This window comes from Filicampus tigris, chromosome 3, assembly GCF_054856515.1.
Source record: "Filicampus tigris isolate MCC_2025a chromosome 3, RoL_Ftig_1.0, whole genome shotgun sequence".
In the NCBI taxonomy this organism is placed as follows: Eukaryota; Metazoa; Chordata; class Actinopteri; order Syngnathiformes; family Syngnathidae; genus Filicampus; species Filicampus tigris.
In genome coordinates this window covers 18931389-18955484 of record NC_141219.1, presented here as the reverse complement: position 1 = coordinate 18955484, position 24096 = coordinate 18931389, and the positions used below count along the sequence as shown (strand labels likewise).

Below are 24096 nucleotides of genomic sequence, written 5' to 3'. Positions count from 1 at the left end.
ACACTGCATAAAATGGCAATCAGATGAAACCGAAACGGTAAAGAGCGACGTGTGCAAACCTTGATCCGGCACTCTTTTAGTAACCCCTCGACAAACTTCCAGTTGGTCTGAGCGATGACAGAAGGTGACAGGTTGGACAGTTTGGGCTGTCTGATGGTCGTGCCCAAGTTCCGCGCTTCTTGGATGTATTTCTATTGGAAAACAGACCACCTTCAACCACTAAAAGTCCATTTATGCCTGAGTAACATAACCCTAGAGTTACAAGATCTGCCATTACACACACCGAAGAGCTGACATCACACCTTTAAACATCAACAAAAGAATAGAAGCGCTATAGAACACTCTTGAGCCAAACAATTACTCCCATTAGGAAAAAAAAAGGAAGGATGATAGCATTCTATAGTATTGTGTTTAAAAAAACATGGTAATAATATAATTGAATGTAAATAGACAGTTTGAACATCATGATTTCATGCATTGATTGTGCGGCTTCTGGTGTGTGTGCCTTGGCTTACGTGGATGGTAGTGCAGAGTATTACATGCAGAGTATAAACACTAAGACGGTCACAACTGCTCAGTAAGCTGCAGTAATATTGTTGGGTTTTTTTTGCAGAGGATACAATATACCGTATGTGACTGTGAGTATAGTTATATGCTGATTTTGTTAGCCCATGGGCATTTTGCATTGCGCGTGAGCATTTTGCTAGCAGATTTTCTTCAGGCAAGGTTATGCGGTGTTAAATACACATGGAATTTTCTTTGTTTAGTTTTCCAATAAATTTCAACTGAGAGTGAAAAATAACTGTTTAAAGTAAGCATTTCCCCTCCTTTTGGAGTATCTGCCAAAGTGTTGTTTTAAGTCGAGATACTGTATACATGTGCTATGAAAAATTGTTCACCAATCAAGTTTGAATAGTCAAGTTTGAAGTCAGCTTGTTAAAAACTGTTTAACCGTCTTGTCAATCATATTGAAATTATAAAGAGGAAATATTAGATTTACATCCAAAAGACATTTTTTTAGTGGGATAACACATTTATTGTTGCATTAATACCTTTGAAACACTGGTAGTGTTATTTAAAACAGAATTCTTACCCTTCAAGTTTTTAAAAACACTATATTGGATTGTGTACCTAAAGAGGTGGCCATTGAAAAATCCTCGTCATCATTCTGTCACTGAACTATCCACGTCGATAAGACTGCAAATTGCTTTGTAAGGATTTCGCTGCTGCCAATTAATAGGGTGTGAAAAAAACATCATGGCATTAAACCGATTTGTTTTTCCTCAACTGATGTACATATTTCCAATGCAATTAATGTGCCCTCATTTGACAAAGAATCTCAGGCGGAGAAGAGGGGGGGGGGGGGGGAATTCACATGCGCAGCTCATGTGGTCTGAGCATGAAGGCCTCACCAAAGGCCAGCACATACCACATCCACAGTCACCGACTTTAGACAGGGCCTGAAGGACTGCAAGTGCCAGTAGTAGTCAAGAAACAGCAGGAGCTGCAGCTCCGGAAACAAACACTCTACATGCTGAGAGTGCGCAAGCATGAGTGCAAACAAAGACAAAAGGGACACAATGACCAAAGAGACAATGAAAAGACAGAGAACAAAAATACGAAAGCAAATTCAAAGAATCAAAGGAACATGCAGAGAGAACACAACAAAGCTGAGGCGGTCGGTGCGCATGAAAGGCGGAACACTAACCTCTCTCTGGTCATTATCTAAATAAAGGTGCTCTGTGTGCTGTTTCTGGCGATCCCGCCTCCTCCACTGGGCAGGGGCGCTCCTCTTGGCCCATCTGGAACAGAAAACGTGGAATAAATGGCGAGAGCTAAGAGGAGGGCAACATCGGTTGAACGTGCAGGTGGTGCAAAGTAGTCACTTGTTGCTTGTGGGCCCAGAGGAGAGCACATCAGACTGCAGTCGTGGGAAGAAGCCTTGCTCGTAACGTCCTTGGCCGATCTTCATGTCCAGGAGGTGGGGATGTAGGGCCGTGTGGTCGATTTTCATCACTCTCTTCTCAATGGCCTTCTCTGTGAGTAAGAAGAATCAGTTCATCACCATCACTTCCTCTGATAGGTTCGCAAAATTCGCTGAATTTATTAACTAACAGTATGGGAGTCAATCAAACATTTACATAATTGAAGGTTGGCTCCTAATAGGCAACTTAAATAAAGTTGGAAAAAACATGCTTTCAACATAATCCATGCTAAAACTACTACATTTCATGCAAGTACAGTTGTGCCCAAATGTGCGCTTTTCACTTGGTTGAATTTTTCTTTGGAAGTTTTGGAAATGCAAGTGAGATGAAATTAACGTACGTTAATGCACTCGCGTGTGGGCAAGGAGAGGAATCTATTTTGCATGTGTGTCTGCTTATGACAAAACTAAGGCTGCAAATAACGATCATTTTAACGATCGATTAAGCTGTCGATTAGTTTGTCAATGAATTGAATCAAGAAAAAAATAAATTAATTTCCATCCCTATTATTCAAAAAACAGGACATGATTTCAAATTACCTGCGCAAAAAATGCACAAACATAAATTGATTATGATTCAGTTACTGGTTTAGTCCATAACATGTCAGAAAATGGGCAAAAATGTTGATCGTTGTTTTCCAAAGTAAAAGCGGATGTTTGCCAATGTTTTATTTCGATTGAACATAAAGATAATCAATGTGCTTTCATAGAGAAGTACAGTACATACATAAATTTGAGAATAGTTATTGTTGAGAGGCTGAAATTCAGACGATTTAGGCAATCTTAAATTAAACAAGACCACAAAACAAAGAATTGATTGTCAAAATGATTATGAATTTTGTAATCAATTAGTTCACGATTTATTAATCGTTGCAACGCTGGATGAAAAAAAATGTCTATATTTATGATTGAATACACCTTTACATGAAATCAAACTCAATTCTCAGTTCATTTCCATCAAAAGATTGCAATTTGGAATTTTTCTCAAATTCCCCAGTTCAACTTCCCATGCAAACTTTCCAGCCCTCCTCATACTTACCGGCCTCTTCAATGTTTGTACACTTCTGGTACATAGAGGTGCGCAGGGTGGGCGTGCGGACATTCAGCATGCGGACCTTATCGACGCGGGTGTCAAACACCCTCAGCGTGTGCTCCTTCTCCTCGTCATCATGGCAGAGGATCTTGCTGTCGATGAAGGAGGCAAACATTTGTGTCTCCAGGAAACGAGACAGAAAAGGTAGGTAGGGCTCCGGCTGATCGGACAAGAAGGAGGCCTACACACCAACACACACACACGCACAAACAAATGTATTTAAACATTAAAGGCAATTTAGTATGAAAGAGATAGCCGCAATAGGTGAAAATCTACAACACAGAAAGATGATATATAAAACAGTTTTTTAAAAACACTTGCTTTAAACACTAACTTAGTAACGCACACTATATGTATTACTTGACACCTGATCTCATTCTGTCACTGTCAAGAAATGGGGCACAACTGCGTAACATAACATGACATTGTTGTCGGTATTTGCCTTTCAACACATCAGATCTTTTTCAATAACTGCCCATCTATTAACTATAGATATAAGGTTTGTACACATTGTTGTTTTTTTAAAATGTTTTTGTATCCTTTTTGTCGCAACCACTGCTTTTTTTAAAGGCTAAATATTTCAGATGATTATATTCGGGCCTCTGGTGAGTCAATAATTCACACACAATATGAACCCTTCCAAATGCGCGTTACAGCACTGGTGCGACCAATGAACGGCGGTAAAACAGGAGTTGACCGTGTCCACTTATTATTCTTTGAAAAATCTGCAACATCTCACCTTGTCAAAGTTCTGCATCTGGTCTCGATTGGTGAACCAGGACTCCTTATCTTGGCTCGGCTGGATCACAAACACCTCGTAGTCAGCAAACATCTGTGTGAAGCGGTTGGCAAAGACCTCGCGCACGTGGATGTTGAGCTGGTGCATCTTCAGCTCCTCTTCATCGCAATGAAATCGTGCGTCTTTATTGCCGCTGGCATCCTCTCGAACCTCCAGCTGATGTGTGAAAATAAAATAAAACTGCAGCCGTGACGTACTCACGTGGTAATAACAGCAGAGCATGCTTCAACTGAAACTCAGCATTGAGAGTGAGCGCTTCAGTTTTTCTACTGAACATGAGCAGACAGAGCTGCCAGAGTCATTTTTTTAACTTTCCACACGCTAATCCCATTTGTCCAGAATCCAGATCGTATTGCTTTTCAGATGAACTTCTAGTTTTCTACTGCACAAACATAAGAGACGAGTAGAGTAGGCAAAGATCCAAAAAGAAGCGTTACGTATTCGGGCAATAGAAATCTGAATAACAACATACCGTTTAGTGTGGTCCGTTCACCTAACAGTTAACACATCCTAAATTTGCACTGCTTGTTTTTTGCACCTGGCATTTTCACACACATTTCAATCTTATTCCAAACAATTTCAACAAGTAACAGCTCTTTGTTGCACTGACACTTCCACAAATGTAACTCTCTTCATCTTAAATTCAATGTGATACCGATGAAGTGTGTAAAGGGCTCCCTCTTCTGTTTAATCGAGGTGACTGCAGTCTTCTTTTTTTTTTTGTCAACTCAACTTTAGTATAGTAGGTATTTAATTCATATTAAATACAAAAAAAATCTTCACCAGTAGAGGACATTTTAGTATGATGGAAATAGTTATCCTTTAATTAAGGACTTTTATTTTTTTTTTTTTTAGATTAAGTTGTTATAAAACACAATAGAATGTCAAAAACATTTTTCGAAAGCCTGTACAATAATATAGACATAAAATAAAAATATACAGCATATTCATGTGATTGCTTCAGCATTTTAAAGCATAATGGCTCACCTTCTCCAAACTGACGCCTGTCCTCTTGACCAGAGCTTGTAGTCTGGCGATGGTTACATTCTCCCTCAGCAGGTAAGAATTGAGAGGCGACGCCAGGTTACCGTTGCGTTTGTCGGAGACGGCGTCGGCCGATCTCAAGCCTCTGTGCTTGACCTGGGTGTCAGTCGAGTGGATGTTTCCTTCCGGCGTCATGCCAAAGGACACGAGCACCTCGGAGATCTCTTGTATGAACTCTAGCTTGTTGGGAAACTGCGGCAACTCCTCCGGAAGTTCTATAAAGTGGTTGTCGATGTCCACAAAACACAAGTTGGCCTGGAGGGAGACGGGACACCAAAAAATGTAACAGACATGCTGATCGCAGGAGCAGAAATAAAGCTCACCAACATGCTAACTGAATGCAAGTGTAAATATGATAGTTCCCTCGTGTGGCATAAAAGAGGGAGGACAATAGATTGGGACACAATGCTAAGAGCAATAGTTGGCCTTGAAATACGCCTGCGCACTGAGAGTGCTTTGCATGTTTTACAATGAAAGCCCAAAGGCTAAAACTTCTGTAGGAACATTTAAAGAGCTCAACATGCAGGAATGTGAATGATGAAACTGTCGTACCGGTGCCAGTAAAGCAAAGAGCCTATACTGTGATGCTATAATGTAAATGTACAGGTAATAAAGATTTTATGACAAAGTCTACACCCCCCCCCCCCCCCCCCCCAAAAAAAACATTATATCTATATATTTTTTTCAGTTTTTAAATCACAGGCTGAACAGCATCATGGTAGGGTTGAGTGTTCTAATTTTGAGGCTCCACTATGGAAAGCCATTTGAGCATATATTCAATATCCAGTTCAAAGTCCCTGTACTAGTACACGTTGTCCTCAACAGGTCAGACAATTATGGCATATCCATTGCACAACTACATGTTACCAGTGAGGCAAAATTGTCCACACAACTGTGCTACTTGTACAATTCGAAATGATAAAATGCTTCATTCGTATGTAGTTCCAGTTGTGTACAAAGGTCATTATGTTTTGCCTCACCGGTAACATGTAGATGCTCAAGTAGTATGCCAAAGCTGTCCTACTAGTGTGCAAAAATGTCATACAGTAGTGGTAAAACTCTTACTAGTGTGACATTCTACATGTATTACTGAACTGAATTGGATTACGAGTGAGGACAAAGAACGTACTAGTACATGGACATCACGAATCGGCTCCAACAGCTTTCTATAGCTGCACTGTAATGTATTTAAAGGACTGGTACAATGCTGAATATCCAATGGTGCATTTTATTATGACACATCTGATCTTTTTTTCATCTGATTTTACTAGCAAGCCGTAAGTACTGCTCCTAATCTACAGTAGGAACACAAAATTTCAAAAACGGCGTCAACAAAAGAACTTCTTTTAAGACTTCTATGAGCCAAAGCGAAGGCTGTGTGTATCCACAGCTGGAACGAGTGGACACAATTAGAGTGGACGCTGATGCGATCATGTTACATGTCACACATGTACAGTCAAAACTCTATGCAAAGCTGATACGGGCGAGCCTTGTGTGGTCCAGTCCAAACGAGTGGCGCAACATAATGGCGGGCTGTGAGCGTGTACCTCCTGTGGCAACTCGAGCTTGGTGCGGTCATCCTGTCCGTTGGAGTGCAGGCCCATGAGATATGGAACAGGAGCATCGAGGAAGTGGAGGAGAGAGGCAGGCAGAATGGGAACGTACACGTGCTGCCACTGGTAGGGGAACATTAAGGCTGTGATGCTCTCTGCAACTGTCATCAGCCTTTGGTAATCTGTTTTGGACGCAGAGAAAACAGACCAGTGAGAAACATTTTCATTTGTCATTTGTGTGACTAGAGCGGCACCCAAATGAGAGTAGCCCTCTATCAATGATGCGGAAAATGTATCCACCATGTCCATATACTGGAACTGTGACATATTGCGAAATTAAAAGTAAATGTGCCATTCCACAGAATTGGTGCCATTTTGCACCGCCAGGAAATAAAACGGAAATAGAAAATGCACAACAAAACTGTATTTTTGGGCGGGACTAGACAGTGTCCTGTGCATTGATCAAATTACATATTTAATGAATACAATTTAAAACATATTTGCCGTGAACACTGGAAAAACCTTCCTAAAATTAGACTTTACCATGGAATATCATCATTTAAATCCTTCAGACCTATTTTTTTTTTTTACATAATTGTTACACCTTATTCAAACTTATCTTCAAGTTAAATTTCCTTAAACAAAACCAAAAGCACTTAAAATTAAAATCACGTTCGTCATGTGCCTGGGTCTTAGTCTGGTTCAGTTACAGGAAAGGACAGTACACTCCCGTACAGTCAATTAACATTCGCAGTTTTTTTTTTAACATGTCCTCTGTAACTCACATTTCTTTGGCCTCAGCAAATAATAGCAATGCTTTGGTGCCATCTGGTGGCATCTTGGTGCCAAAGAACTATAGAAGTGAGCTGAGGAGCTTCAGTTAGATCAAAGTAGTCTATTACCCCCATCATGTGGCATCCATAGGCGATTACAATCCAGTGCAAAAACAAAAACAAAAAAAAACAGTGACAAAAGTGTTCAAACATGTCTTCTTAATAGAAACAATAAAGTCAGTAGTGTTCTATTGATTGACACGGAAAATACAAAGGTCACAAGCTGACTTAGTTCTCTTTTGTCGAGTAGAGAGCACCTCCGGGCTAGAGTCCTTGGGAGTTCCCAGCCTCTAAAGTGTGACAGTCAAATTCGGCCGACCCTCGAGCTCATGAAAAATTCCCTTTTGGTGACTTCACACATGGCCACTGCTTTATATTCATGGTTACACCGCAGTCAAGTGGTCCACATACAAATACGTGTCTGCTCCTCCTCATTGACATTCCTGCTCTGCTCTGTTGACAGCTACTACACAGCGCTGCCTTTCCTCTTATGGCGACAGACTAAATATCCTTCCTTCATTTGGTCATGTGCTGGTGCTACACAAGACAAGACTGCTACTTCTAAACCGGATTCCACTCTCAGGAGGGAGACGAGAATACTAACATGACCTTCTTCTCCTTTGACAAGGCCACAATGACAAGAACAACGTCACCTCCGGTGCTACATTTTCTGTTCAAATGTTATTTACAAGGTACAAACTCATTGGCCGCGCTACTGAGCACCAGTCGTCAATCTAATAAAATGATCCACTTTGATTGACCTTTTAGAGATCCCATCAAGTCACAAGGCAGGGGCAAAATCGTAGAATCGACTTTCAGTATGACAACACAGTTCCACCACTGCATTTTCTCTGCAAAGATGGCTTTGTTGTCATCGTCATACGTTTATTTCCCCTCTACATTTTTTTTGACGTGTCAACCTGGAAATTTTATGCGCGGGTGTCCTTTCAGGGATGTCCTGATTACATTTTGGGGACAACCCACACAGTTACATCATAAAAATGTTCGTATAAAACCGAGAAGACCTTTATCTAAAAAAAAAAAAAAACTCCAAACATTGACTCATACAGCTGTGATGTCAAACAGGGTTTCGCTGTGTCACGGGCGCTTGAACTGTATCTTCGTCAAAAGTCATTAGAGGCGGGTGTGATTAGATGTGCTTGAGTGTAATGGCTGAAGAAGGTGAAGCATCATGGACAGTACACCCCCAGTTTTCCATGTGTTTTTGCAGATGACCAATATTTACATCTCTGCTGAGGTGTGCGCTTTTTGATTGTTCTTGTTATCTTTGACACAATTCATTACATTGCGCAAGGATGCCTACTGAAGTTTGTTTTCTGACACGTCGAACTATTTGGTAGCAACTACATACTGCTACACCATCTTCCTACATACAAACACATCTAGGTTTATCTAGGTTTTATGCTGGCTATTCTGATACCCTCATAGGTGCACATTTTTCAATTTTAGAGCTGCTCACTCGCAACTATTTTAATAATCAATTCATCCGCCAATCATATTTTTGATTAATTGATGAATCAAGTTTAAAAAATGCCCATCCCTTTATTATACAAAAAGAGGACAAACTTAGTCTCTTTCTACTTTGTTTGCCCCAATGTCAATTGGTGAGCCAAAGCGAAAGTAGAGATATGCTTAAAACAAACTGTAAAGCCAAAGCTGTCAAATTCTGATGGCCTCACATCTGCCCGAATAAAGCCTGAAACTAAATAGAAAAAGGAAGCGTATAGTACATTTGGGACACCCTGTATTGATCCCTCCCAGTGTTTGACCGTCACACTATTTGTCGCGAAAACAAAAAAGCAGAAATAGGCAATAATGTGACTTTAACTGCAACACGGCACAATGCTTGACACATGACTGACACAGGACGACCCACCAGATCATGGGAAAGACGCCGACCGCGGTTTTGAACCAATTATGAATCCCAGTGTCATGTAACAGCCTCATTGCCGTCTCCTTGTTGTTAAGCATCCATTTCATCAGCGTGTATGTTTGTTTCTGCGCAGCGCTTCCTCCAAACAATCCTTTAATTCTTCCCCGTGGAGTACTGCCAGTCGACACCCTTCACACGTTCTGCGGCTCTCTCATGGGAGAGAGGGCATGATGTCACCTCCAACCAATGATAATCATCCTGCAACCTGGCTATCCTCCCTGTCTAGAGGTTGCCTAGCAACACCACAGCTTTCCCTTTCAAAAGCTTCTCACCCAGCTCATGGTGATTTTTTTTTTTTTTTTTTATAAACCATTAGCCCTCCTCTTACAATTGTAATAGATCCAAACACCACTCCACATCGAGCACACACTCTCTAAAGGCCTTCTTTGCTCAGCAAATACATGATTTACTCTTGCATGAGAAACTACCCACCGGCAGGGTATAAGAGATCCACATTTTACCGAGAAAATCTTTAAGCATGTACATGCAGCATCGCCACATAGTACAGAAAAAGCTCTGACTAAAAAGGACGAGGATCTCAGTATTATACAAGCTCGTACTCAAACTGCATTACTTTAATGGACACTTAGTAGGTTATGTAACCAGAAGTAACACTAGTGCCAACGTGGATATCAAAGATTTGCCAGTGCCTCAGGTCTATTTCATTTAGACAGTAAATGTTACATCATTTCCCCAAAAAACAACACTGCAACCACATCAACCAGATTGTTAATCAATACCTCTCACAGTGTCAATCAAAAAGGTAAAAAAAAAAAGTGTGAAGATTAGACAGAATTCTTGACATCACTTTACAGTAATTGTACCTCTGTTAAGCTTGAGAAATTGTTATTAAATGGGTTTTTAATTACTCTTAATGAAGAGTTTAAATGGTTCCAGAATTCATTTTGGTTAATTGCTGTATTTGGTTCAGGTTATTCTTCACGGTTATTCTGCGGCCGCTGTCGGATGGTAACATTTAAAATCAGCTTAACAGAGATTTATGAAGGCTCCTAAAAAATTAAATTAAAAATAAATAAATAAAAAGCAAATAAGTGCAGCTAAATGTCAGCTCACTATTTGACAAGCAGGATGCCACTTTTGCTGTTAACTACTGAATGACTTGCATATATAATTCCTAAAGCTGTATTAAGGGTTCCCTTATTTGGAAATCAGTTAGTAAATGTTATTTATACAGGATTGTCAGAGAGGACTCACAAAGTGTTAAAAGGTTAAAATACAAGCTTGTACAGAGACAATAATCACAGGCAACTACTTTTATTCTCTGATAAAAAAAAGACTAATATTACTGCAGTTTCCCGAGTCAATTAAAGTGTTTTTTAAAATCTTGCTCAGATTGTGTTTTCACTAATGTATATTAGGCCCCCAGTGGCGAAGTCGGAAACACCAGAACAGTTACATTTAATCACGATGGACGAACAGTTTTATTCTTTACATTCTCTTACTCGAGTACACAATTTTTGAGTTGTTATGAAAAAAATCTCAAGGCACAGCTGTATCGTTATATACTGAATCTGTGCTACCTGTGATTTCTTTTGATTATAGCAAAGTGCCTGGTGCGGTTATTGAGTGCATCGGACATTAGTGGCACGTTTTGGTGCTGCGGGAACCATAAAATAAAACACTGGAAGAAAACCTGAGAGAGTGCACATGCAGCAGCTGGGTGACTTACGCTGTGAGTAGAGCAGTATCTGCATCTCGAGCAGGGCACAGGTGAACAACTGAAGAACGTTCTCCACCCCCAGCAGGTTAAACATTTCACCGACGGCAAAGTCAAAGAGCGGAAGTTCGGATGTGCTCGGCCTCTGGCACACCACAGGGCCGTAGACGCCTGAGAACTTTAGGGATCGCCCGGAGGGTGGCAGGGGCACCTCATAGAGGATGTTGAAGACGTAGCTCTCCAGCGGGAGAGGCGGGGGATGGGGAGAGGTGACGGCTTGGTAAAGTTGCTGCAGCACCTTCTGGCATGCTTGGGCGAAGGCCATGGGTGTTATCAAGCAGATGCACTTCGACACGTACAGCGTGTCTCGGCTGATGTCGTACGAATTGAAACGTTGCAGGCGAGAGATGGCCGGCGCGGCGTGGAGGATGGGCCGAGGCTGGGTGTGGGGGTGGCGGAGTCGCGGCTCCTCGGGTCCGCGAGGGGAGGTAGGGGTATGCAAGATGTCGTACTGCTCGGCGTTGTGCATGTGGTAAAGAGTCTGCATGGCGCTGCAGATTTGCTTACTGGTCACCTCCTCGAAGAAGGTGAGCGCAAATCCGTACGTCCGGGAGCCGTCCTCCCTGGTGATGATGAACGAGTGGAAGTGCGGCTCCCGGGAGTCCACCTGCGTCCTGAAGGCCAGACCTTTGGGCATGCAGAGCTGCAGGAGGACGGATGAAAGGATGTTAGTGACATGAAATTGTAGGGCTGAACGATCTGGAAAAATAATTGAATTGCTAGTTTATTTTTTTCAAGGTCCTCCTCCTACGTATTTTTAACAAACACAGGCAATACAGTAAGATGTACGACAATAAACATGATCAGGTGCATTAATATGAGGGTTTATCTACTTTACTTTGAGTTGTTAATTTACTCAACGCTAACTTGCAGTCTTTTAAGTATTCACCAAATTCTACCAAACAAGTGTAGCGTAAACATAAACCATAAAAGTCATAAATCAGATTTCAACAATAATGCAAAAAAATCTGACTGTGTGACCATGAAAGTGTCTGAGTGTGATTTGTGATGTTCGGGGTCGAGCAAAAGAACAGTTTGAACCTGTGTCTGCAGGATTAAGGCTTAAACTAAACACAAATTTTGTTCATAACTTTTATGGACAGAATTTCCAGGTGCAGCCAAGTCGTTGACGGTATCCGGTATGGGGACATCAATATTACATATTTGTTTTATTGTTTTTTGCAGATGATGTCGTTCTGTTGGTGTCATCAAGCCGCGAACTTCAACTCTCGCTGGAGAGGTTCGCAGGAGTTGAAGGGATGAGAATCAGCGCCTTCAAATCTCAGTTGAAAAAGGGTGGAGTGCCCTTTCCAAGTCGGGGATGAGATCCTGCCCCCAGTGAAGAAGTTCAAGATAACACATAAGCATTTCCATTACTTTTGGGGGGCTGTGCGGTTACAATGGAACCGCTTTTCAGAAACTCTTCCGAAGTGATTCTAAAACACAGGCCGAGGAGGGCCGTGACGTCATTGACATCTGATTGCCTGACAGTTGAAACCTTTTCTTTAGTGGTAAGGAACTCCGCCCCGCACGCGCCCATTTTCTGGATTTAAGCGAGCAAGACAAAGACGAAGGCCGGAGACTCGTAAAAACACAGTATATTCAGCGCAAATATATTGTATTTCACAACAATGCATTATCATCATATTTACAATTTCATATGTGCAAATGGATGAAATAGGGAAGCTTGTGCTCATTTTTTTTTGAAAGCCTCTCTGAATTTCTACCACTGGCGGTTTGTCATCATCGTCCTCCGGTGCCAGAAGCCGCAGTCCATAGCCTTGGTGGTCACCTGTCTTGGCAGTCGCACCTCGGGTGTGGCGGTTTAGCTTGCTCTCATTCAAGTGAATGGACCCGGCGAGGTGCGCAAACATTTTTACCACACACTTAACTCATTTCAGCCATTGGTACATATGAAATTGTAAATATGGCTATGTATTGTTGTAAAACACACACATGTGCACTGTTACCGTATTTTTATATCATGTACCTCTTGATAGTGGTCGGCCGGCAGCTATCTCTTGCTAGCTTGAACCCGAAAATTAATTTTTCGGCTGTGTGAATGCTTCTTCGCCACATCATGCAATGCCGATATATATTTGGAATTATAGCAAAACCAGCGGCTGGACTCATGTGGCTCATGTCTTCCGATTGGCCTGGGAACGCCTCAGGATGCCCCTGCAAGAGCTAGACAAAGTGGCTGAGGAGAAGGGAGTCTGGGTTTCCCCGCTTAAGATGCTGCCCCAACAACCCAAGCCAGGATAAGGAGAAGACGATGGAGGGATGATGGATGGATATTTCCACACGCTTGAGGCACCACTGCTAGTTTGCTGTGCTAACCGGCCACCTGTTCATTTCAGTGAGGTGTCCAATGTTGTTTAATTGGGTTCAAGCTATAATCATTGTGCAGTGGTAATCAACGCATAGATACGCATAGTCGACTAGTCGGTTGAAAACTATAACCACCAAATTCAGCATTTACTTTTACCAATCATCATTCGACTTCAATTCTTTGTGAAGATTTAACCACATTCAACAGGTAACTTTTGGTCATTACCTTTCACATCAAAGGGATCTTCTTGCATATTACAAAAGTGCAACATTTCTGAAATAATTCTATAAAATCCACAGGGAGTCTTTGGCTAATTTGTGATCTTACCATGCCGACTGCATCCTGGTCAAACGGATTCCACTCGACATTGTCCGGGTAATGTGCAAGAACTTTGGATTTAAAAGTTCTCCGTAGGGGACTCTGCTCAAAATTCTCACCTGAAAAGGCGAAGAGGAAAAACAGGAATTGAGAATAAAAAGGAAAGAAAGACTCCGCACTAAATAAAAGGCAGGGGTGCACAGGAAGTGGTTGATCAGTAGCAGGCGCAACTCTAGAGGGGAGAGAGTAAGTCAGCAAATTGGTCTACAGACAAATGTATTGCACCATATAAAGCTGCCATCTGCATTCCCATCTTTAAAAAAAAAGCCAGATTAAACATTAGTGGGCCATCTGATGAAATTCACCAGAAATTTTGAGCAAAGAAAGCATGACTAAACCATCTTTAAAGCTCAAGGTGCTTCCTGACAGCTTTAATGGCAATACACAGAAACACACAAAACAATCCGCCAAGAAAAGCCCGGACTGAGTTTAATTTGAACCCAGAATGAAGCAAAAGTGATGCACACACCAAGGCAGTACTGAAAAGTTCATTCAGAGTTGTAGGGGGAAAGTAAACATTGACCAGGCAATACCAGCGCAGGCAGCACTGGATTCACCAGTGAGTGAGCGCAATGAGTGCAGTGTGCCGCGCGAGCTCGCACAGGAAACAGGAGCAGTGATTGTCAAACATAAGCTTATTGTTCAGCCGCTGCTTGAGGACGTGACGAAGAGGGAGGAAGGAGAAGCCGGGAGGAGAAAATTGAACTCAAAATCAAGAGTGTGCAAAAAAGAAAGGGCAAATCCTCACACTCTTTGAAAATAACAGGGTACAAACATGGCAAAAAAAACAAAGGGGAAAAAAAGGGGTCTATTGAAAAATTTTCATAACCAGGTTACAGGTTGAGGGGTTAAAGCTTAGCAAAGGTTAAAACGGGGAAGGACAGTGTGTGGTGGGAGGGTTACCTTCATTTGCCCCTGCCAAATTTCCTCTGGCCCCATCTCTGAATTTAGTAGCCTCTATATACTGGCATAAAGCTACACAGCAAATAAAACAAAAATATCATTACAAGCCTGGTTGCGGAAACGGAGTACATCACTTCTCACACCTGACGCCTTGCTGCACACAGACATGAGCTTTTCAGGTTACAAGCTGGTAGTGTTTTGATTAGGGCCAACCGATATGGATTTTTTACAGGCCGATGCCTATTTTTCGGCAGAAAAAAACACTAATGACAGATTAATTAAAAATATTTATAAAGCACAAAAGCCTTTGAGAGGGGACGTAGAAATAAATTCTGTTCAATTAATGATTCAGAGGGATTGTCCCACACTGGTGTCATATTCATGAAAGCAATACATGACGTCCACCACTCACATCCGCGGAGCGCCGATTTGTCTGTCTGCGTCTGGATCTGAATACAGTACACCAAAATCACGTTAGACTACCGGCGCCTCAAACTAGACCTGCTTTTTGCGAGTCTAAAATGTAGTCTACTTTTTGTAACCACATTTTCAGATGCACTGGAGGGTGAGGCAGAAACACCCAGTGAAGTGTAGCGCATCTACCTAACTCACAAACATGCCGAACTAAACCATTGCCCCTGCACAAAAATGACGATGCGCCCGCTTTTACGCCGAGGGCAGACTATTTGTCACCAAATTGTCAGGTGCGTTGGGGGCAAGGCTGCCCAGTGCGCCGGCACGCCCATATGACCAAAACACGGCCCCAAATACGCTAGACTAGACTTATGCTGGCACAAAGATGAAGTTACACCCTTTTTTACGCTAAGTGCACGGATGCCAGCCTAGCAAAATATGGCCCGTTGTCTGTGTGGAACTGTCAGTCCTCTGATTGTATTGGTCAGCTGAGACAGAATCAAGCTGTTCCAGAGAATCAATGAATGGGATAAGCACTACAGAAAATCTATGTTTTATAGTAAACTTTAAGTTTGTATTGAATAATAAGCACAAGAAGACGGATACCACTCCTGATAGACTTTATAAGTTCCAGTGGAACATGTATTCAATATACAGGGTATTTCATATATCATTCATAGACATGAGGTCATCAGCGTTTGACAGTTTAGTCTTTGCAGTTTTTAATCAGCATATCATTCCCTTGCGGCTGCCCATGACTCACCAATTGACAAGAGCCTTGTAAAATTGCCACCTGGCAACATGTTTTTCTGCCCAGAACTGCAGTTCACCGCTAGTTTGTGAAGCTACGTGGCCATCATGCGTTTTTCTTTGGAAAATGAGATGGAACCCGACAAATAAGGGTGGTAGAACGCATTGTACACATATTTTCTGAGAAATTATATAACATTTCAAGCCAATTTTGGCCACTGTGACCTCAAGCTAAAACATGTCAAGGTGGAAAGAACTGTCTCGAATATGGGAATCCAATCGGTGGACAGTCATGGGTTTGACTTCCGTGAATGGCTCTTGTGTAACCAACCCTGGAGCGGTGGAGCTGAGTAGTGTTATCTGAACAGAAAAAAATAGTCTCACTGGAGCTAGTTAAAGCTTTTTACTATAAATGCACAGTATTTGTTCTATTTGATGTAAAAATGGCAAGACTTGCCTTAGTAGTTAGTAATGCAAATATATTTTCAGAAAATATGTACACCTAAAAAAAAAAAAAAAAATCTAAATGCGCCACTGCACGTTTAGTTTATTAACCGGTTCTCTTATACATTAATAGAATAATTAAGTCGGGTGCATTATACTCTATACAGTGTATGTGTACAAGAAAAGAGTAATGGAAGCTCACTATTCCTTGCTCCTTTGAACTACACTTGTGGTGCTGCCACTTTGCTATTTGGACCCATGAAATGCAAAACTTTCCTTTGCAATGACAACTAACAATGATTCAGCCAAAGAGTCATCTGACGTCTATATTATGAAAATACAGTACATGTGCCATCAACTGCCTTATTCGATAATAATGGTCAAGTAGTATGTCTCTTATCGCAGGGGTCCCCAACCACCGGGCCGCGGATCGGCACCGGGCCGCAGGCCACTTTGGACTGGGCCGCACAGATGAAAGAAAGAAAGAAAAAAAAAGTACAGTACTTCCGGCTTATTTATTATCCGAGGCTAAAAAATATTTTATTTTGAAAAGTGACCGGATTCTCTCCGTTACATCCCTCTGTGACTGAATCTTAACGCATGATAAATTGTCTCCGTCGCGTAACGCCAATATTAAATGCACAAGCCAGCAAATTAGTAAAATAAACAGACATATTTGGAAAGTTTCTCTTAACATGGCGTCGTGAATCGCTTCTTTTATATTTTTACATCTATTTTATATCGCTTTTCGATAAATCGTTACACCCCTAGTAATGGCACAAGCCCACGAGGGGATGACCACTCTCTGGAGTTAACCCACGTGATTGGATTTATTCTAATCCTAAATGGATGGAAAGTTTAAGGTTATTCTGACCAGTAGGTGACACCATGTAGAGATGTGTGTGTGGGATTACGTCCACTGTCTAATCGTCTTTCAATGCTGCAGTGCAAGAGATGTTGACTGGAGACAGGAAGTGATGAGTGGATACTCGCAGAAGATTCATTACACTAATAAACTCTTAAATCTGGAGGATTAAGAGAATTAATCTGTTGCTTTCCTCCACCTCAACACTGGCCACATGGATCAAACACACTAAAAATGCCATTACATAATAAGAAGCAATGCAAAAAGTAAAAACAATATGCCAAATTGATGATATCAAAATAATGATGATATTAAATAAGTATTAATCAAATCTACATTCACAGCCACACTGTGTATACTACACATTATGCTCATCAGAAAGTAATCAAAGCACACACTGGAATACAATTATAGTTGGACTACAAAGAAATACGTAACCAATCATGTTTATAACCAAACACAATGCAGGTGGAAATGAGCAAACAGTGATGTTAAAGGTAGCTCTCTCTCTCAAATTCTCTCTGCATCCGAGTCACAAGTTGCACGTTGAAACCTGACACACACCGTTGCTGAGCCTCTGTTTTTATTTATTCATAGAACACTGCACAGGTGTCACCTGTCTGAAACTTTCGGTTTCCATTTACCGTGTACTTGTTTCCACAATATTATTCAAATATACACACTCAAGTAGACTGGATTGCAGAACACAAAAGTAACCACAGGGTTGGTGTTGAGTAATTTGGCAGGTGGTTCTCTGTGCACATTACATTATGTCTATCAAAAGGGTTTGGAATCCAGCATGCCGAGCGGTCTGAGCAAAAATACTCATGGCATTAACATTTCTTTGATTTTGTAAAAAAAAAAAAAAAAAACAGACACTGACAATGAGAGTATGTACTGGTAGCAATGAGAGTAAAGCATCACCAAGATTTCACACCATTCATTATCCAGGAACCACCCTCTCTTCTCCTAATTCGTGCACCCTCTAAGTGTGGCATTACCACAACATTTGTGACTCGAGAGCACTGTAAACTGCGCCAAGTAGCTTACGCCTGCCCCTTTTTGGCTCATATTGGAAGCTGGAAGTGTTGTACAAGTCCCGGTGCCCACAGACTGCAATGATTATTTTTCCCAACTTCGTTTGTCCACTTTTCACCTGACGTGTATCTGACGAAGTAAGTGCATTCTTGAAGCCGTTTGGCTCTGGTGTAGCTGTACAGATTCAGCCCTATCTACGCAAACTGTATTGACTTTATATGTAATTGCGTCACGAAAATAGCTCAACTCACATTTGGTATGACCGCAGTAGGTCTTGTATCCTCCTTTTGCAAAAGGTGACTTCTTTTCAACAACAGAGCTATTTCCGTTTGTTCAAACAACACGCCCGCCTGCTGTTTGCATCTGTGATTGGCCGAATGTGCGTAGCCGGAAGTAAATCAAGTAAATTAAAGTAAATTGTCATTCCAGTGTATAGCAAGAGACAAAATGGCCGGTGGATTTTGCAGCATAATTCATATTGCAAAAACGCAATATTAACCAGAATGCCGTGTTTAGACTAGTGGGGCCACATAGAACATATAATTGTACAACCCAACAAATTGGCCATAAAAGGCAGAGGTAATTCCACCCTGTGGTGTACAAGCTAATTAGCGAAACCCTCCGCCCGGAGTGAAACTGCCAGAGCTGAGCATCGGCCCTCCGTCCCCGGTTTCCGTCCTGCATATTCAATCGACCCATGTGGTCCCGGCCCAGCCCTCAGCCAATCGGTGTCGAGAACGTAATCTTCACGTCACACGCAGGCGCCGCACAAGTAGACACGCCGCCAAACAAAGACAAAATATTAAACAAAAACAAACAACAAACAAACAGACACACACACGCACAGCGTTGTCATCGGTGAAATAAAAAGAATATGGGACACATACCATTGCGTCTGTGGGACCGCAAGGTACACCACACCCTTTTATTTTTTATTGTTTCCTTACTCGACCGCCTGTCAGGAGTGCGGCACCTGCATGTGACGCGGTATCGGTAAAGAGGCGCGGTATCGGTAAAGTCAGTTCTCGACGCCGCTTGGCGGACCCCGACCAACTGGGACCAATTGGGTCTGATGAATATGCAGGACGGAAACTCGGGGACGGAGGGCCGATGACCAGCTCTGGAAACGGCAACACATTTTCAAAACAACGCGTATGGGTTGCGCGCGAGTATAAAGTCAAACTGCGCAGCATTGCCGCAGTGACGTTCGCATAGACCTCGCAACACACATCGCCCGTGGGAGTATAAAGAAGCCTTAGCACTCTGAACTTAAACATTTGCCACAATTAAGGCTTCAACAACAATTGTCTGCCTTTCCACGTATTTGTTTCAAGTAGCGTTGTGAATACGCACAAAGGTTCCACTAAAATTACATGGTAGATAGACTAAAGAATTGTAATCTCCCAAATCCATTTTGACAAGCTCAAGACTGATGTATAGATTTACGGCTTGTTGATAAGGAGATTATAGACATTTTTTTTTCATCAACTGAGACAGAAACAGCACTGAACTGTTGACTAGTTTCAGCAAGAGACACCAGCTGCTTGCCATAATAAATTCGATGTCGTTGCACTTATTAACATGATTGGAATGGAATAGGAAATGATAAAGACACAATGAGAGGATTTGTCCAATCACTGCCTGCCCTTAACCAAACACTTAGCATAAATCTTTCCCAGTAGTAAACATATGAATTTCAAGCTCTACAGCACTCAGTGGATTTTGAGATGTCAATAAAACTTGACGGACACACTGAAATATGTAATCTTGTGTTAGCTTTCATTTGTTGAGCCAGTCATCCTCCCATTTGTTTGCTGAGGAGGACTGGGTGGGGAGGTTTCTCTGTGAAATTCTAAAGGTTATTTAGCATTTGAATAAGCAGCGCCTGCGTGTGAACGCACTTATGTCCCTGAGCGCCCCATTTTCTACTGTTGCCTGTGAGGCAGCAGGGTCATACATATGCTAATCGAGGTCATCATGCGCCAAAAAGAACACGCCAGTCACTTCTTTTTGTTTTACTGTATATGATCCACCCATGCTCAAATGACAGGTTCATGTGATATAAAAGGGATTTAAAAAAAAAAATCTTTTACCTTTTCTACCATTAATGTGACCCTTAACTTGAACAACTCTTAAAACTTTGAGAGGGGTTACGTAAAAATAGACAACTTAAGAAAGTGCGCACACTCTCTTATAACTGGAGATGTGGCTGTGAATTAAGAATTCAGAATGAACCAATCGCACTTCAAGGCATATGTGCTGACTGCTAATTCGAACTGTTCATAATTCCCTCCGCATTGCTTAAGGCCAACTTTCAACCCAGAAAAAAAAACATGCAGGCACGGGGGGAACATGCAAACTCCACACAGGAAGGTCGGGGCCGGATTCGAACCCGCAACCTCTGCCCCGTGAGGCGGACATGGTAACAAGTCAAACAACGTGCCACCCTCTGCCAAACACATTTGGGAAAATGTGTTTTTATACCCACTGTACCTTGTTACAGTAAACGAACAATGACTATGTTTACATGCAGCCAATCAACCTTTTAAAACCTGAATATTGGCAGTATTCGGGTTTTTAAAACCCATGTAAACGCGTGCAGTAATCAAAATATGTCCTTATTCGAGTTTTTAAAATTCTGAATATCATATCTAGGTTACTCCTTTCCAACCCGAATACGCGTGCATGAGTACGGCAATCGGATTATGCCGACTGCACGGGACACTCTGCGCATGCTCAACCGCAAGGAATCTTGGTCTTTGTAGTACATGAAGTGCTTGTATTTGCGCTGTTTGGCGCGCAACCCACTGGATATACACGTTTAGGGATGAACAAAACATGGTGAAAGCTAGGATAAGTACGACAACACTTTTAGGCTGAGGAGGAAACTGTCTGCTTCATTCGTGCGGTGAGCGACATGAATATAATGTGCTTTATTGACGGAAGCAAGTAACGTGCGGAGATTATGTAAATTGCGTCGTGCCGTCAGTGCTTCGCCGTTTCAATCGGGTTATTAAAAAGGTGGGGGGGTAACTTTCTCCGCTCAAGCCATGTAAACGGGTTTTTCCCAAATGACTCAGAAATCGGAATGTTGACCTTAACCCGAATATTGACTGCATGTAAACGTAGTCAATGATAGTGAGCATGACTAAAGAAGAAACTCTGTGGTATTTTCAAACTTTCCCTTTGAGACTTGTTTTCAAATGTAAATCAAATGCAGTAGTGACTCTAAACCCAGCTGAGGACCTGTGGGAGTTTTTGGTCAGATAGCAGAATGTACAGCTAACAAGAATTTCCACACCATTTCCTCCCTTCGACTCAAACTGAAACAATTGACAAGTGTAAGCCACCTGTTTTTCACGTACAGTAAGTAGGACAGCGCGAGTGTTGAGAACCCCGGATCTTCCGCTGATGTGTGCATAGCATATTTTACCAGCAATACCTTTTATTTTAGAATCAAATGCGCAGCTACGTTGCCGAACAGTACACCTCTCTTTTCGATGAAATTTACAGGCAACATTTGTAAGAATGATTGTGTCAGATGCTGAAGACAAGCAATATGTTTTCTCTAATCAGCCTTCCTGTCTCTCCATATATAGAATCAGACTTCATATTTTTTGCCCTCGAGCACACCTACATAATGAAGGGACGAATGACAATCACACGCCAGCATTTTCACAGACCGCTAATGCAAGGTCGGCACTTTTAAATGCGCCCGCTGTGTGTTCAAAAGGCCTCGCAAGTAGACAATGGTTGGTCTCAGGTAATAGAGGCTCAGTGCAGATGAGATCAGGGTGCATACAAACAGTCAATATCCTTTTTTGATTTGCATGAATTCAAAGAGGAACCTCATTGTAGAAGTGGAAACAGGAAGTGTGTGTGTAGTGGGTGGTGTGAATCTTCGAAAACCAACTGTTTGGGGTTAAAGCGATATTGCTTCGGAAGAAACACTTTCACCAAGACTTTGCCCTCCTGCACACTGACTCAACCCACAATTCACACTCATACACTCATATTGGACTCGTTGGAGTCAAGAGATAACGAGACTACCAATAAATACTCAATACTCAATCACTGACTGACTTCCACTGACTGGCCAAATTGCTGGTTGGGTAGTCTTAATACTTTCATTAGAGCATGAGGCTTGTACTGTAACATGAGGGTTAAAGTATCTGACAAATGTTCTTTTCAGTATATTAGTCCATGGTCACAATTTTTCTTAAAAAAGCATACAGTACTTAACCCTGGCATTACCCCAGTCTAACAATTTTCCTTACTTGATGACATACGCACCTCTCCTGTACATCATTTAGATGGTATTCTACGGTCTATGCTTTTGCTGTAGTTTAGATTTACCGCTGACATTTGAGGTGTTTATTTATTTATGTACACTACATCATCGATCAGCACGCAGTGGTTTCTTTGATCGGCATGAAGTGGTCCCTGACTCAAAACACTGGATCGCAAATCATCTTTCCCCTTTGAAATGAATGGAAATCTCATTAATCCAATCCATTCTCTCATGAACCCCCCCCCCCCCCCAAAAGGATATCTACTACGTAAACTAACACTCCACAGCAATAAAACATTTACTGTAGTAGAAACAATTAAATAAAGTTGTCAAGTAAAAATGTCATGCTTAAATACATTGTGGCCATCAAGCAGCAGTATAATATATACAATATGTGTATACACCAAGAAGACGGTCATAACTGCTTAGTTAATTGCAGTCCTATCAGTCGTTTTTCACAGAGGATAAAGGATATGTCTGTGAGTATTACTATTTTCTGTCTACGTGTGTTGCTGCACTGTTTGTGTTCAAATATCTGTTGCTTAAGTGGACATAACACAGCGACATCAATGCCAATTTTGTTAGCCCATTTATGTCATTTTGCAACATGCATTATCTTTATGCTCGCAGACCTTTGTAAAACAAAGTTATGTGGTTTGTTTAAATCCATAACAACATGTAATTGTCCTGGTTTTATGTTTAATTTTACAGTATCCCTCAACTGGGAGTGACAATAAGCTTGAAGGCCACATGCCTCTTTTTTGAGGAATTGCTCACTATCTGCCCAACCGCTGCTGATTGTTAAGTTCGTTGGCACCATTCAGCACATTTCACTTAAATATTTGATCGCAACTCAAGACAAACAAAATTGATCGAGCCAGGCCTCGTATCTTGAGGAACTCGTAAGTTGGGTCACTTGTACGTCAAAGCAACGCTGTACTAAAATGGCATCAGAGACGCTCTTCCTTTAACAGAGCAGCCACACTGGCAGCATAGCAGATGTTTATCAGAATTTGGAAGAAGCCTCATTTTGATCGGAATATAGTCCATGCCCCATGCTTTTTCCTCTTCTTTAACACAGGCACGCCATATCCAAATTATGCCACACGGGATAAACCCCCCCCCCCAAAAAAAAACAATGGAACTGTGTCACTTGAACCATGTTATGTAAATCCAGCCTGAAATCTGTTCAAGACAAATTACGGTAATGTCACCTCTTCTCACGAAGCAGCATTGATTCTATGAGAAGGCCAATTAAATCTGCCATAAATGACCAGAATCAAATGTGACTTGCCTTTCTTGTTTATGGTAAACACTGCGCCATCCTGTGGTATATTCCCCTTTGTAGAATTGTAACTGATTACATATCAGCATCATACCTACGTACTAGTGACAGTAGCTGAAAAAGGGTGTAGGCTCTCTCAATGTGTTGTGCTTCTAAGCGTTAATGATGAGAGTCTGCCAAACTCCTTTTCATGGCCCAGGAAAGATGAGCGTCCTTCCTCTTTTATTAACTTCCACACGTTGACAACAATGAGTTTGGCTGACTTTCTGCTGTGCCTCAGCTTCATACTTGCTACCTCAAAGTATCAGCAAAATAAAGGTCTGACACTAAATAGCCAAACAAGATATGGCAATCACTTCAAAGGTGCATGGGCAGAACATGGGGTTAAATGCTCCAAA

The 24096-nt window shown here is 41.7% G+C and overlaps 1 protein-coding gene and 1 long non-coding RNA gene across 5 annotated transcripts in view; one reads left to right on the top strand and one right to left on the bottom strand.

Annotated features, from left to right (window-relative positions):
- Positions 1–24096, bottom strand: part of dennd5a (DENN/MADD domain containing 5A) — a 36966-nt gene that overhangs the window by 11306 nt on the left and 1564 nt on the right. The window contains exons 2-12 of one of the 3 annotated variants that reach the window (XM_086025363.1): positions 14612–14683; positions 13658–13767; positions 10951–11641; positions 6468–6655; positions 4864–5175; positions 3817–4032; positions 3024–3258; positions 1887–2037; positions 1709–1802; positions 1430–1534; positions 60–191 (exon numbers count right to left, since the gene is read on the bottom strand). In XM_086025363.1, coding sequence (XP_085881489.1) covers positions 60–191; positions 1430–1534; positions 1709–1802; positions 1887–2037; positions 3024–3258; positions 3817–4032; positions 4864–5175; positions 6468–6655; positions 10951–11641; positions 13658–13767; positions 14612–14683 — 2306 coding nt within the window. The remainder of the gene's footprint in view (positions 1–59; positions 192–1429; positions 1535–1708; positions 1803–1886; positions 2038–3023; positions 3259–3816; positions 4033–4863; positions 5176–6467; positions 6656–10950; positions 11642–13657; positions 13768–14611; positions 14684–24096) is intronic. The other 2 variants (XM_086025365.1, XM_086025364.1) reach the window with 2 other exon arrangements.
- Positions 1703–10049, top strand: LOC147150176 (uncharacterized). 2 transcript variants are annotated; one of them, XR_015086096.1, is made up of 4 exons: positions 1703–2039; positions 3060–3221; positions 7770–7998; positions 9334–10049. It is a non-coding gene; the product is annotated as an uncharacterized LOC147150176 (long non-coding RNA). The 2 variants fall into 2 exon arrangements; XR_015086095.1 differs by lacking the exon at positions 9334–10049 and having other exon boundaries at positions 1709–2039; positions 7770–8066.